General features: G+C 48.9%; 1 protein-coding gene across 2 annotated transcripts in view; it reads right to left on the reverse strand.

The window, feature by feature from the left end:
- Positions 1 to 483: 483 nt before the first annotated feature.
- The window catches only part of LOC144168610 (nose resistant to fluoxetine protein 6-like), a 107,951-nt gene continuing 91,995 nt past the window's right edge, over positions 484 to 16,439 (reverse strand). Inside the window, exon 15 of one of the 2 annotated variants that reach the window (XM_077697567.1) lies at positions 484 to 1,182. In XM_077697567.1, coding sequence (XP_077553693.1) covers positions 994 to 1,182 — 189 coding nt within the window. In that variant the 3' untranslated portion in view covers positions 484 to 993. The remainder of the gene's footprint in view (positions 1,183 to 16,439) is intronic. The other variant, XM_077697559.1, reaches the window with a different exon arrangement.

The following is a 16,439-nucleotide window of genomic DNA, read 5'->3' on the forward strand; positions in this document are numbered from 1 at the left end:
AGTTCAAAGCACAAAATGGGGAAGAAAATGATCTATACATTTTGTAGATTCCTTTATTAGATTCCGAGAAAAATGTACCTCAAAATCTCCCTAAATGCATGGTAAGTATATGGCTTATCCTGTTGTCTTAAACATCGCGCTGTAATTTAAGAAAAATAGCAGCTTCCGATGATTGTGTTCAATTTAAAGGGAAGCAAATAAAATCCGCTGGTGGCTTGCGCACTACAGCATTTATTTTCGCGCTGCCAAGCAAGTACAAAGTCCAGTAATTTTGCCCTGTCTTTGAATGGCGTTATGTTGGTTGGTCTCCGGGCAGACCTGATAGGACAACAAATAGGTTTGAATCCTATCGCAAAACGTAGTTTAAAATCGGGCTTTGAAGTGATAACGTGTACTTCAAAGTGATAAATGACCCATCTAGAACAAATTTGTTGGACCTCGACAATTCCTATCGCAAATAGGGTTGTTCTTTAGATTTACAAAATCTGATTTAGATAATTCAAACACTGTTAAACAAGTCATTAGCACAACAGTCACGCACGGTATCGATGTGGACGTGTATCATAAGCTTTGTAACAATTTTTTCATTATTGGATGCACAAATAAATGATGTTTCTTAAACAGTTTGTCCTACCTACAACATTTGGAGCAGGATTTCCCAAAACTATACTTCAGTACAGGATATATAGTACTGCTGTGAGCGACCAACAATGAATCTCAGGGAACGAACAATTTCGAATATTTGCCTGCACTGCACCCGAAGAGCTCCGAGACGCTGCGGAAGAAGTCATGATGTAGAAATTTATTAAACACATCATGGGCTTATTTCCAGCGAACATATCATTACATTATTACATTACATTACAGTACATTAGCAGCTTGACCTCATACAAAGGGGTGAAAAATTTCCGTGAGTGAACGGCTGCAAGTCAGGACCACTAGCCGAAAACTTCAGTCTTCGGAACAGCTTTCCGTTTGGGCCGACCACCAGGCTTACGCTTCCGTCATCATCTCAGACGGGCCCGTCCCAGGCTTGCCCTGCTTGCTTCCTGACAGGCTGCGGTTGCGAGCGGAGCCTTCGAAGATCAGCTTGCTCAACTTCACAGTGGGCGCTTCACAGGCCACGAAGAGCACGTACGAGAGCAGCAGACTCCACACAAGTAGAGCGAAGAACAGCGTCAACTAAAGCAAACACGAGAAAAAAAAACAATCATCGGATTTAACAGCCTGCACTTTACAAACAACAATAACACAGATTGCAGGTACAAAACAGATCGAGGCTGTGGGTGACAAACACAATTTCAGAGAAACTTAAACCAAAGTCTTGTCGGCTGACACGCCGCGAGGGTAGGATTCATTGCCGCAATATGTAGGGCCGACGCCAACTACCGGCGCGAGAAGTAAATCGGTTCAAATGAGAAATCGTACGCAGGGCAATTTCATTGGGGCGCAGGGCACCGGAAGCCTAAGCCGCTCTTCGCACTTGTTCATTCCACGAAGTACTCAGCATGGAAGGAGGGAGATGGGGTCGAGAGGTCAAAATTTTCTCTCGCCCTGCCAGCTGCCTTTTTTTGCCTATGCTAAGCAAAACACATCGTCCATATTGCAGCTTCTTTCAAATTACCAACATATCTTCTTTTCCCTGTAATTTTCATAGCACTCAGGACGCCAATTACACATAGAGGAAAAGGTGGTGGTGGTAAAAAACATTTTTTTATTGAGCAGCCAAGGGAGCTGGAAAGGGACGTGGTCAGCCTCCTACGTTTAGGAGACCGCGAGCCTGCGCCAAATCCAGGGCTCGTTGCACCAGGGCGATTTGATGCTCCGGCGCCGAGCTGGTCAGCGCAGACTCCCACTGCTCAAGGGAGGGGGAGTGAATGGGGTGGGGGTGGTGGGGACATGAATACACAAGGTGGTAGGTTGTGAGAGGGATGTCACATTGTGGGCAGTTGTGGGGGAAAATGGACGGAGATATGTGGGAGAGGATAGTGTTGTTGTAGAAGGTTTCTGTTTGTAGACGCCGATATATGTGAGCTTGGTGGTTGGAGAGACTGTGGTGTGGAGGAGGGTATGTTCTTCTGATGTGTGTGTAGTGCGCGAGGAGGGAGCTGTAGGTAGAGTCCAGCGGAGTTAGGATTCCATGGTGAGAGATGAGGCGCCCGGCGGTGTTGGTCCTTGCGGTTGGAAGTGTCCAGGTAAGGAGATCACGGGCTGCGGCATGAGCCGCCTCATTCCCGGCAAGGCCAGCATGGCCTGGGGTCCTGACTATATAAATTTCAATGTCCTCGGGAAGGTGTTGGAGCGCAGGGAGGGCCTGGGGTGGTGCAAGGCCAGCTTGATACAGCCGACCGGCTTGTTGGGAGTCCATAATGATGGTCAAGTATGGTTGATGCTGGTGTGTGGTAGTTGCATGGGCGATGGCAAGCGCTTCGGCTGAGGTGACCGGCAGATTTCGATAGGTGACGGCTGTGGCCAGATGTCCGTTCGAGTCCACAGTAACTAGGGTGGTGCGCGTGCGGTCGGGAGTTGTAGCAATATCCTTATATCGGGTTTGAGAGTCGGCGCCGTACCGTTTATCAAGCATCTTCACCCTGGCTTCGCGACGTCCTCGATTAAAAGATGAGTGCATGTGTTTGGGTACGGGGCTAACCTTCAGGCGTTGACGGATGGACAGGGGGATGCGTTGGAGTTCGTGTTGAGGGGAAGGGGAGGGCCGGCCAATGTTTTGGAGAACGCGTCTACCTGAGGGAGTGAGGGCGAGGCGATGGAGGTGGGACGTCCGCTGTGCTTCTAGTAGTTCGCTGAGCGTGTTGTGCAGGCCGAGGTGAAGCAGACGCGCATTGGAAGTATAAGGTGGGAGTCCAAGGGCGGCTTTGTACGTTTTCCGTATTAGAGCATCCAGCTTGTTGATTTCCTATGGTTTTAGGTTGACAAAAGGAGTTCCGTAGGTTATACTGCTGACCAGCAGTGCTTGGACCAGGCGGCAGGTGTCTTGTTCTTTGAGGCCGTGAGTGAATCCTCTTATTCGTCGTATTAGGTGAGTGAGCTGTGTGACCGTTTTCTGTAGCTGCGGCAGGAGGGTGGCGCCGGAACCATCGTAATGGAATAGCACACCCAATATACGGAGAGTGGAGACTTGGGGAATAGGAGAGCCCTGGATGGTAACTTGCGGATCGGGAGTAGCCACAGCAGGCCGACCTGGCATGCGGGCGCGAAGGACTAGGAGAGCCGATTTGTTAAGTTCGCATGTCAAACCTTTGGGCGAGAGATAGTCGATAGTTGTGTCGATCGCTTGTTGGAGAGCGTCTTGTTGTGCCCCGCTGGAGCCCTGCGTTGTCCAAATGGTCAAATCGTCCGCGTAAAGAGCGTACTGGAGACCGGGGATAGCTTGTAGGCGACTCGGAAGGTGAAGGAGGCAATATTAAATAACAATGGTGAAATAACGGAGCCTTGTGGGGTGCCCTTGGGCGGAATGTGGAAGATGGGGGATCGAAGGGCCCCAAGTCGCAGTGTTGCGGTCCGGTTTCGGAGAAAAGCTTTTACGAAGTGGAAAGTCTTGATGCCGTAATTGGTCGTGTTGAGGTTTTTCAAAATGGCTTGATGCGTGACGTTATCGAACGCGCCCTTGACGTCAAGTGTTAAGGTGGCCCTAGGAGTGGCTCTGCTCAGATGATCTAGAACCTGTTCCTTGAGCTGAATTAGTACGTCTTGCGTAGAGAGATTCTGTCGAAACCCGAACATGGTTAATGGATACAGATTGTGATCTTCCAAGTACGTAGATAAACGTTGATGGACCAGGTGTTTGAAAAGTTTCCCGAGGCAGGACGTCAGGGAGATGGGCCGAAGGGTCGTGGGCGAGACGGGCTTGTTTGGCTTTGGGATTAGAGTAATGTCCGAATATTTCCATTATTCAGGTAAGGTGCCTTCAACCCAGTGGCGGTTGTACAGGTCCAGGAGCGCCTGCAGGGTGTCTTCGTCCAGGTTTCGGAGAATGCGATATGTTATCTGATCTTTGCCTGGTGCAGTATTGCGTTTCAAGCGGGCAACTACAGCATGGAGCTCGGCGAGGATAAAAGGTGCGTCCAACTCATCGTTTGCCTGGCCGGTGTAATGTGTTTCCGGGTAGGTCGGATAAGAGGCTGGGTCTCCAAAAAGGTGGAGTTGGATAGACCTCAGGAGGTCTTGCGAAGACAGCGAGCTGTTCCGAATCAACTGGTGTATTTTGTGGTTTGTTTGTCGCCTGGTAGTGGTGTCGTTGAGGAGGGACCGAAGCAGATGCCAGGTTTTCTTCGTGTGCAGAGTGCCTTGGAGCTTGTCGCAAAGAGTACCAATTCTGTCGTTGAAGATCAGCAGCGTAGGTCTGTGGTAGCTGTGTTAGAAGGGCTATGCGTTTTTTCAAAGAACGATTGTGTTTCTGGCGTTTCCAACGTTTTGACAGGCTTCGTCGAGCTTCCCAGATGTGCATAAGGTGGGGGTCCGCGGCTGGTGTACTGTCAGTGAGTGCGATTTCTTGGGTGTGCTTATTGACCCGCTTTTCAAGCTCCAGTGTCCATTCGTCAAGATTTTGATCTATGGGTGGTAGAGGAGTGACGTCATCTCGAAACGCGGACCGATTGGTTAGGCGGGCAGTGCCCTTCCGAGGAGACTTCTTCGAGGTCGGAATTCGGATGGAGATGATCTGATGGTCGCTGCCAAGAGTTTTATCCAAGCATGACCACGTGATATTTCGAATGTTTTTTGTAAATGTTAAATCGGGTGTGGTGTCACGCGTGACACTGTTACCGGTCCGGGTGGCGACTGTAAGGTCATTTTGCAGGACTAACTGATGATTTTGGGTGGCGCGTAACAGAGCCGTACCCTTCTTCGAAGCGCGCATATATCCCCAAGCCGTATGCGGGGCATTAAAATCACCAAGGAGGAGCAGCGGGTTGTCATTGGCCTTGAGTGTAGCTTCATGCAAGAGCGCCTCAATGGTGTGAAGACTGCTGGTGGGAGGGCTGTAGATATTTAGTACATAAATGCTCGGTTGCGATGGGCGGGTGGAGATGATTTCAACGAAGGTATTAGGAATGGTCTGACTGAGCTGGTGTGCTTGGGCTGGGTGGAAATTCAGTACAAGGATGGCTGTGCGGTTTTGCGGGTCCTGGGTGAAGGCGTTGTATTGTGGCAAGCGAGGGGCAGGAGTATATTCTTCTTGAAGAGCAATGACATCTGGCGGGTCCTGTTGGGTAAGGAGGGCTAGCTGGTGTCGCTTACTACTGAGAGATCGACAATTCCATTTATATACGACGAGGAAGGCCTCCGGTGCGCTAGTCATAATAGGGTTGATGCTTGAGCTTCTTGGTCGGGTGGGAGGACGCCAGGGTGTCATGTATGCCCTGGATAGCCTGTTCTAACTTGTTCTGTCGGTCAGTGAGCGCCTGAATGCCAGAGCATAAGGGGGCCAGACTCTCTCCTTGGGCGTCGATGAGTTGCTTTAAGACATCGACTAGCTTGCTGTCAATGGTGGCGTTTATCTGGTCGGATGTGGGCACGACTGGTGCGACAGGTGTGGGGAGAGGGGACGCAACGGGGGCCTCAATCTTCTTGGTGAAAGTGTCACGTTGGGTTTGAAAACGTTGTTGTTGTTCTTTGAGTTCTTTTAGCACTGATTCGTAAGTAGGGGGGACAGGGGGGAGAGGTTGTGAGGGGTGGGAGGAGATTGGGTTGGGAGCAGTGGGAGTGTTGCGAAGGGCGGCTGACCAGCTCACCTGTGTTTGAAGATTACGATGGGACCTGGAGCGGGCGTCCGTCGGTGGGGTATGTAGCTCCGGGAAATCTTCAGTACAGTAGGCCAGAAGAGGTTGGTGGCTGGGCTGGCTGCGAGGCTTGCATGGAGCTGGGGTGGGAAGCAGGCGCTTGGGACAGTCCTTGTGGGCCGTGAGGTGAGGGCCTTCACACAACTTGCAGCGTGGAACGCAGGGATGATCCGGAGGGGGGTTGGAGATGCCGCAAGCCGGGCAGCATGGCTGGTCGGGTTGGGGGCACACGTCATGACGGTGGCCGATGTCGCCACAACACTTGCAAGTTTGGACGGCACGACGATAGGGCGGCAACGCACTAGTTCGCAGTCAAATTTAATGTAGTATGGTACGCGTGGCCCGTTGAAGGTGAGCAGTGCAGATCTTGTGTTACCCATCATCCGGGCGTGGATCAAATATGGGCGGTTGGTAGCCGTGAGTTGAAGGAGTTGCTCATTCGTGGTGTTCTCCGGGATGCCATGAATAACGCCCCTGGAGGTACCTGGTAGTGGCTTTATGTAGGCGGAAACGGCGTAGTCGGTTCACCGAAGGGTTATAGTGGCGAGTTGGGATAGTCGATCAGCCAGGTAAGAATCCGGAGTGCCGGCGACAATGAGGTTGGGCCCCGGCCGGGCTTGGAGAGTGACTTCCTTGCGGAATTGCAGGTCTGACATATGGCTGGCGGTTGCCAGGCTGCGAGCCAATTCTGAGGTGGGCCAGTCACTGACTCGGAGACCACCATGGGGGCGGAAAACCGTGACGTGGTAGGTTTGGGGGAACCGCGGAGGGGGTATTGGGCAGGCAGATGCTGGGCGCTTAGTGGCATTGGAAGGAAGTACTTCGTTGTGAGTCAAGGATGGTCGCTGCCGCGATTTGCTGACTTGTATCCACGGATTTTGGGGTGGCACGGTACGACCACTAAGGGGGCCAAAGTCCATTGCTGCGGCCTGGTTGTTCGCAGGGTTGGAGGCTTCCTGGTCGGTTGGTTGTAGTGGTGCGATTACGCCAGGAGTAAGCGCTGTAGCCATTCTCGGAGAAACAAAAGGGTTATTTATTTATTTATTTATTTATTTATTTGTTTATTTATTTATTTATTTATTTATTTATTTATTTATTTATTTATTTATTTATTTATTTATTTATTTATTTATTTATTTATTTATTTATTTATATTTTTTATTTATTTATTTATTTTTACGAGCACCTCACAGGCCCTTGGATAGGGCATTGAGTAACACGGCTAACAAGACGTGAATGCATGTATTAACGTCTAACGCGAGTAAAGCGTGAAAGGTGAATTTAAAAGTAAAAGCTCCTCATAAGTAACGTTGAAAGCAAAATTGAATATGTAAATCCGCATCAGACATTATGACAGCAAAGAAAAATACGACAGAGAGCAGCGTGCAAACTCTACAGGGGATGAGGAACAGCTGAAACTGGCAACATAATTTCGCATAATATACAGAGGTGTCATAATAGCTATAATACATATTGCTGAAATTAGTGTCTATGATACGTATTTCCCAGCAGCTCAGAAACGACGTTGAAAGGAAGGGATATTTTGCAGACAGTTCAATCCCAAGTAGCTTATTGGTTTCTAATAAGTACCGGCCTCGCTTGTTGCAGATTTTCGGAATATGCCACAGCCATCGTCGGCGTCGTTTTAGTATGAGATGCACGAAGGAAGGCCGGTTTTAAGGTATCACTATTATGGAAGGTTTTGAGCTTCCTGGTTAAAACATACATTTGTAGTGGTGGCAGCTTCACCCGCTAACAGCGCCACTATCATCATCACCCTTGCATCCCACAATCATCATCAGCAGCGGTGCTTGCCGGGCTGCGTCAACAGTGCCACGCGCCGTGAGAGGAGATCGAATTCGACCGAGCGCCTGGGCGGTCGCTTGCCATCGCCGCTCCCACTCCAGTTCCGGCCGGGCCTTGCGCACCCCAATAAAATGTAGGAAGCCACCGCACACCAGCCGAGTCTGCTTCCTACAAGTGGTGACGTGGAGGTTCCGCGCCTGATACCCGGCCAGCGGCACACCGACATGGCGACGTGGGGGACCTGCCGATACCGGTGTTCGACGCACGCCACCTCAGAGGATGGTTTTGCAAGCTTGAGGTCACCTGCTCGCTGAACTACGTCACCATTCAGCCGCTCAAGCACTCCATCCTCTGGGAGACGCTTCCCCTCGAGCTCCGCTGCGTCCTCGCCCTACCACCGCCCAGCGAAACACCCTACGATGACCTTCGCGCTGCCGTGCTGGCACACTACGGCTTGGGGGACGACTGCTTTCGGTCTGCAGCAGATAAGGTACTCGCGCGGTCCGTGCACGCTTCGCCGCCGCACATCGTCCCTCCTGCAACCATCGGCGTCGTTTCCTGCAACGAGTGTCGCCATCGCTGACTCCACCGCCAGCGCGGCAGCCATACCTACGACGACAATACCCACAGCCGATGACGTCACGGACGCCAACCAGCCGCAGCTCTCCTCCTCCCCTTCTACCACCCCATGCAAGGGCTGCGGTGAGTGCTCCGTGAGCGTTCCATCCTTCCCAACCTGGTCGCCCGCTACACAACCGTTGCACGTCAAGTCCACCACGACAGTAACACAGAGCCCCGCTCCACTCCTACCGCAACATGACTCGGGTGAAGCGACAGCCGCGGCACCCTCCGCGGACACCAACACAGCAGCGACCCTTGCTCTACATGAAACGTACCGCCAGTACCCCGTCAACCGCGACGTGCACGATTACCAGGAGAAGCCCGACCCACGGACAACAGACGTCCAACCTCATAAACCATTGATGTCGCCACCAGAGGAGCGCGTTCCCGAAACTCGACGCCGACGTCACCATCGACGCCGTAAGCGCCAGTCAAGAAATCGAGTTTCGCCACTGGCACTTCTTCGGCGCACATCGACGAGGCGTCAGTGCCGTTTTGCCAAACAACGTCTTGCATGCCAGCTACGACCAGCGTTGCGGGCTCATTGGTCGGCGTTCCGGGATGTGGGTGACTCGCTGTAGCCGCTGTCACCCTAGGCGTCGTACTGCAGTTGCACTTAGAGCATACGCAACGATGTCGCACCAGACACCGTGCTCAAACCGTCACCTCCGAGAGTACAAGCCTCCTCTTACCGGCACACGAACGCCAGTGTACACGCGTCACAAGAGGCTGGTCGTGGAACGCCCGTTCTACCGGCCCCGCCAAGTTTGCACTGTGGCCCCGGATCGTGCCTCTTTCACTTCGGGACTACTACACCGTACACCAGTTCGTCCCACTTTGCACTCCCAGCCAAGGCCACCTGAGGCCAATCAACGCTCCGGAGGCCCACAACGGACTGACCAGGACTGCTTTTATAAGTTACGCACGATTTGACCTGGACTGTCTAAGGACCTACCATGGACATGCTGTTTATTATCTGTACATAGCTTGTACTTCTCTTTCTGTCTTAACGCGCCCTGCGCTAGGGGGGGAGCTCTGTAGTGGCGGCAGCTTCACCCGCTAACAGCGCCACTATCATCATCACCCTTGCATCCCACAATCATCATCAGCAGCGGTGCTTGCCGGGCTGCGTCAACAGTGCCACGCGCCGCGAGAGGAGATCGAATCCGACCGAGCGCCTGGGCGGTCGCTTGCCATCGCCGCTCCCACTCCAGTTCCGGCCGGGCCTTGCGCACCCCAATAAAATGTAGGAAGCCACCGCACACCAGCCGAGTCTGCTTCCTACACATTAAATGCTATACACTATACAGGTGCCGTGTTAATGTTAACGAATACCAGTTGAATTTTACGAAATACCGTGGAACTGCGGCTTTGTGGAATGAGCCCCATTTAGCACACCGTTTGCTGTCTCTGTATCCTGGCCTACCGGCCACAGTGACGGAAGTGGCGACATCTACCGGAGTAGTCTAAAACCAAATGCGGCAAAGTGTTGTCGCTCAAAGTTAATCGCTTTCGTTTAAACTAGCTTGAATTTTTGGCTTTTTAGATAAAACAGTCACCATACAATAATCTCCCCGTGAGAGTGTTACATACATCTCTCCCGCAGCTTCGAAAAGAGCATATTGTTAATGCCGGCATCTATTGTGCTGTATTGGCACTAGATAACGCCAACAAGCTTTCACGCATAGGCCAAATACTTCAGAACAAAATAATTTAATGTGTTATAATATTGACGAAAAAATATGCTTTGCGTTGCTGAACTAGATTCAAGAGCCCTATACATTTCGGGAGCTCAACAACTTATACGAGCTATTTGAGCCGGGCGACGTTCTGTACAAGCATCGCCCGTTGTATAAGTGCCGTCGTTCGTTCACGAGCTTTTCGGCATTATTTCCAACACTCACTGCGTAACCGGCCTCTCTAAAAATCATCGATTAGCGATTGTACCAAGCATTCTTGAATTCATACCGCAACAAACAAGATGTAGGGAAACGAAAAGATGCAGCCGCTGCATTTGTTGCGGAGTGAATTCAGGAATATAGGAAACGAATTTGGCCAAGCATTAACGTTACCAAGCAGCCGGGCGAACTGCTTATGGAGTAATCAAGCCGCGTGGTTACACTTCATCGGCAGCGGCACCATAGCGGCAATGGTCAATGTTGTGCTGGTAAGTGCCCACTTGGCCCGCACTCTGGCATGCGAATCCAACTCCAGCATGCGGCCAACGGAAGCCTAAACACGGTAATGCTGTGCTCAAACTGTATACGCTGACAACCCGCAAAAAAAAGATCATGCACCCCTCCGTATAACGATGACGATCTTTGAACACGGAACTTCTCGTCGGAGTTTAGACTTTGACGTGCAGACGGTCTGAACTTTTACTCGTTGAGCTTTGACTTTGACTCGCGCGCAGTTTGGACTTTTGACCGCAGTTGCTTTGACTTTCGCAGTTCGCCATTTGATTTGGCACAAGGCAAGCTTCGCGTTCAACCATGCATGATTTTTGTGTATAATTTTGCGCGTCCATACGCCTCTCTGCAAATTCAAATTGTTTTGACCGTGCCGTAAAGGGGCAATCGGATAGACGTCCGGCCCAAAACGCATGCAACTCAGGTTTCGATTCCGAGCACGGGAGCCGTGTTTCTCTTTCGCTTCACCGACAATCAGCAACATCATCAGACAACGTTGGCTCCCCTACAGTGCGTTTTGTATGCGGCCTACGCCATAAGTGGACATAGAAAGCTTCGCCTAAGTAGAGTTAGCGAATTATAGGGATGTATGGTCGTTGACCTGCGAGCCGAGAAATTGGAGATGATGGAGGACATGTTGCTGGGAAGTATTGACGATGACATAAAAATAAATGTGCTCCGCCCATACGCTATGAAGTACTATTACACTCCACGGTTTCAAGGCAAGCGGTGATAAATTTCCCCGCCCTGGGTGTAGTTGAAGTAAAGCAAAAAAGAATCTCTGAGGCTTTTCAAGGTACTTTTAGCAACTGCTCTAGGCATTTTACATAACATGTCACACTAAGTTTTTGGCAGTGTCTTCAGTGAAGACTAAGCGCCGTGAATAAACCATGAGGAATCAGAACTTCTGTGCCTTCCCAGAAAACATCCCTTGAAATATGGTTTCTGAATTTCTGTCGACAGTTCGTTGAGTTCTTACTGATTCAACGGAAAGGCAACAGAAACTCAATTCTGATTGAGCTTACACATAAAGAACTCAACAGATTTTTTGTTGTGGTCTGCACAATGATTTTTATAGTGTGTAGTTCTTGTTGCTTTTTTGTTGTATTCTCATTGACCCATGGTGATTATATTCGTTTGTCCCCAGGGCTCTATATTCCACCAATTCTTCGGTAAACGTGATGATTCCCGTGTTGTAGAAGCCCAAAATGCCAGTCATGGACTCTAGATAAGCCACATCGGTCTATTATCAAAATGTCAGAGGCCTACGTACTAAGGCCAGTGAATTTTTTGCCAATGTTGTAGCTTCCTGCTTTGACATAATTTGCCTAACGGTAACATGGCTATGCCAAGACCTATCCGACTCCCAATATTTTACGGATCGCCATACTGTGTTCCGTCGTAATCGTAACTACGAAGCTACAAGACAGATGTTCGGACGAGGTGTCCTTATAGCCGTCTCAGGCGCGGTAAAGGCTACACGAAGGCATGATCTTGAAACCTATGATGAGTGTGTTTGGGTCGAGATCCAGGCTAACCGGTGCAGTTACCTTATAGGTAATTATTATTTTCCCCCCAAATTCGACACCTCATCTTTTATTACACATTTTAGCACACTATATGATAAAGTTGACTTCAGTAAACATCATGTGCAACTCTATGGTGATTTCAACCTCCCCAACGTTGACTGGCTGCTTGGTACTACAGATGACTGTGATTGTGTGACGCCCAGCAAGGCCTCTTGGTTCTTGACTTTTATCAATTTTACTGGCTTGATTCAATACAATATTATAAAAAATGTGGCTGGTAACACCCTTGACATTATGCTATCAAATTTTTGTATCGGCAGTTTGGAAGCTGCAACGGAATCTCTTGTCAACATTGATTCCTTCCACTCGCCTTTCGTGGTCACCTTTAACGCAACTTTTTATCAACGTGTACTAACCTCCAGCTTGTCTATTGTTACACAAAAGGCTATTATTTTAATCTCTACAAACACGTTGAGTCGTACACTTGGTATGAAGTTTGTGCTACAAGAGATGCAGAGAAAGCAGCGACCGAACTCTCCACGCTTATTAAAGGAGCCATGAAGAGAAAACAAAAGTTTGTTTTATTCGAAAGATTAGGTGTTTCATAGTACCCTAAGCGCTTTCCTGGAAGCAAATGATGCTATATTCAGTGAGAAATAAGGCAATTTAAGCCAAAATTTTAAATGTCCCGCTAAATTGCACATTTCGTGACGTGAACAATGGCGTCATACGAGCCGGTCCATGAAACAGATACTTAGTATGTCGACTCCATATAGCACCCACACGCGGGAATCAAAGAGGAACCGGAACTCGTGCCGAAACCGAGACGGCGGCCATTTTAAAAATGCTAGTAAAACCTAGCGCACCCGCAGCCCTAGTCATGGAATCGCCTGATCCGGAGAACAAAACTCTCGCCGAGGAGCTCGGGCTTGCATTTAACAACCTCACACCACTTGAACGCTCAATGCTTCTAAGTGCACGAGCGGCAGGAGTTGTGGGATACGCGGATGGACCGGAAAGCGACCATTCCGCGATAGCCACAACAGACGAACGCCCAGCCGTCGGCACCGCTGCCTCGTCAGCCCCGTCGCGACGGACGAATACAGACTGGTACGTATGTGCCGTATTTTTATTACGGTTAATAATAGTTTAATTTCAGTAGCAGTATCGCTTATGCCAGTTGGCCGGTGTCGTGTATGGAAAGCCGTTCGCGCGAGCTCTCTGCTCCGACCAGAAAGATAGGAGCGTCAATGCCCGGTGTGTACGGCATTTTTTCCCCCAAGGTCAGAGCGCTTTGAGGGCGATTTGACGAAGTCGGCGACGAGCGCCAGCATGTCCCAGGAGTGAGCTAACGTAAGGGTCCCTGCCGTAATCACTTCCTCGGAAATGAAGCGAGCACACTCGTACTTCCTTTAGCTCTCTTTCTCCTCCGTTTGCAAAGTTCACAAAACGTAGCCACTTGCTTCGCCGAGGTTCGTCGTTGGGCAGCACATGAAAGGAGATCTCCTCACCGGCGGGGATGTCGCACTCCCTCGACGATTTGCCCGTACTACATGGGCATTTCAAAACGCAGCAACGAAATTTCATTGTAAAGTACTCGAACAAACTGAAGTTTTCAGTGGTTGTAAACTGGAAACGAGCTGATAACAACAGCAGCAAGCCAACACCATTCCGAAACTTCTGCGACGACTGTCACAATCTAGTCGCTGCTTGCTGTTCCTTACTCCCCTCGTTTCTATTTTTACCTTTGCTGGTTGGCGATATGATGGCCAAAGCAAGGTCGCGGCTGTGCGTGCTGGAACGGTTCGTTGGCCCCGAAGAGCCTCGAAACCGAAAATTCGTCTGCGTGACGGTGGCGACGGCGAGATGTCGAGTTCGGCTGGCGGTAGTTTCGTATACATTGGCTTACGCGCTTGCGTGTTTATTCGGAACTTCAACCATCTACTCCACCGTTCTTAGTGTCATAAAAGGAATGTGCAGTATGTTTAACGGGTATATAGCTCACTATGCAAACTGGTAAGCCCTGCCTAACTTGCGTTTGCTTTTGCCGGCCTCCGCCAATCGCAGAGCATTCTCGTGTGACATCATAGGTTCTGTTGCGGGAAATGAGCTGGTGGGTCGCATGGTCATTCCCTTTTTTCCTAATTATATAGCTTGTTTGAGCGAAGTTTGTGTGAAAAGGGGTGTCAGTATGGTTCTAACGTGGCAATCTTTCGAATGAACCAAACTTGTGTTTTCTCTTCATGGCTCCTTTAAGGAGGCAATTGATCAGCACATCCCGAAAAGGCAATTTATTTCCGGTCATTTTCCCACATGGTTCTCTAAAGAATTAAAAACAGCATTGTGCAAGAAGGAAATGTTTCACCGTCATTTCCAGAAAACTGGGTTGACTGTTTGGTACGCAATGTTCAAGGCGTTTCGTTCTCTGGCAAAAAAAAGCTAACGCAACGTGATAAAGCTATGAACGAAAGACGAGCGGAGCATAGCTTGCGCTCCGATCCAAAGTCTTTTTGGAAATATGTGCACGATCACACCGGCCAATCTTCCCACGACATCTCTCTGCGCGTTCGCACTGATTCTCGAACCCGTCATCTTTCCTCACCGAAGAAAGTCGCGGACACATTTTTGTCCTTTTTTAGCGAATGTTATTTGCCACTTTGTGCACGAGGTTGCTCTGATTTGCGTGCAGGAGATACAGATCAGAACGCCAGTACTGATACCTGCTTCCTTTTCACTATTACCATCTCTAACGTCACATCGGCGATAAACAAGCTCAGACATAAACGGTCTGCGGGAGCTGATGAAATCCCGCTGTTCATCATCAAAGGATGTTGCTCGCTTATCGCCGCTACACTGGCTTACGTTTTTAATCTTTCGCTCAGCACTGGTGTCTTTTCAGAACTTTGGAAAAAAGGAATAGTCGCCCCATTTTTTAAAACAGGTGATGCTTGTAACCCGTCCAACTACCACCCGATTTCTTTGCTTTGTGGCTTTTCGAAGGTTTTTGAAAGAATTGTGTGCAGGCGCTTCTCTGCTCATCTGTACAAGCTGTTAACAACTCAACACCATGGCTTTGTGAGAGGGCGATCTGTAGAAACTAACCTCTGTTCCTTTCTGACCCACGTGTCCCCTGTGGTCTCAAACAGAGGTCAGGTGGACTGCATTTACTTTGATCTATCAAAGGCATTCGACAGAGTCCATCATGAATTACTCATACGAAAGCTAAAAGGCTATGGCTTCTGTCCCGCGCTCTGTAAATTGATGCTCAGTTATTTATCAACCCGCCAAAATTATGTCCGTGTTCATGATATTTTGTCCATATCCTTTGTTCCGACCTCCGGAGTGCCACAAGGGTCGGTATTGGTCCCACTCTTGTTTCTTGTTTTTATAAATGATGTTGTCAATTGTGTAAATTTTGGAAAATTACTTCTGTTCGCGGATGATATGAAGCTGTTTTCAAAAATTCAGTCAACAGAGGATTGTGTAAACCTACAGAAGGATATTTGTACCATTTTGCAGTGGTGTACGTACGAAAAATTGTTTATCTCTAAACATGTCTAAAACCAAAATCATTACTCTAACGAGGCAGAAGGCGCAAGTATTGTTTTCTTACAGGGTGGGCAACGCAACTATTCTTCGCGTAAACGTTATCAAAGATTTAGGAGTACTTATTGATAGTCATTAATTTCAAACCACATGTTGCGTCCCTTCGTAACACCGGTTTTAAACTACTGGGTGTAATTTCGTGCCTCACACGCAATTTCAAATGCCCGGATACCATCATCCACTTGTTTTGTTCTTTGGTGAGATCGCGTTTGGAATTTGGCTCCGTTGTTTGGAACCAGCTCCCAAAAACGTATTCCCACCTAATAGAATCAGTCCAGAAGCGCCTGGTTCGAATCATCTATGACAGATATTTGGAACGTAAGGTTTATTATGAATACCATTCTCGTTTAAATATAATAGGCATCACCGACCTAGAAAGTCGCCGATGTTATCGTGACGCCATTTTTTTCTATAGGATACTAAATGGTCATTTTGACGCTCCCGATTTACTGCACAGCGTCAATTTACATGTCCCCCAGCGATTCACGCGCCATTGTAGATTATTTGCCCCCCGTATGCCACATAGCAAATCACCTGCTGAACGCCTGCCAATTCTGTGCAATTATGTGTCAACAGGTATTGATTTCTTCATGACTCAAAGTGTTTTTAATCGTACCTTAACAAATCTGTTTCTAATGCCATGACTTGCGGTTATTTCACTGATAAATCTGTGCTCGCGATATCGGCATGTGCTTGTAGCTATATTAAATTGGTGATGTTTTTAATTTTCACTTTATCACATTTTACTATCTGACTTGTGTACAAATGCAAGACCCTCTATGGTGTATTGGACACGCAATAAAACATGAATGAATGAATGAATGAATGCAGCAAATGATGCCATATTGCCGCGAACCATGCATTGGGTTTGTTTATTTGTGTTTTGCTTT

The sequence above is a fragment of the Haemaphysalis longicornis genome, unplaced genomic scaffold (assembly GCF_048455015.1).
Source record: "Haemaphysalis longicornis isolate Haplotype H1 unplaced genomic scaffold, Haemaphysalis longicornis Haplotype H1 scaffold_1, whole genome shotgun sequence".
Lineage (NCBI taxonomy): Eukaryota > Metazoa > Arthropoda > Arachnida > Ixodida > Ixodidae > Haemaphysalis > Haemaphysalis longicornis.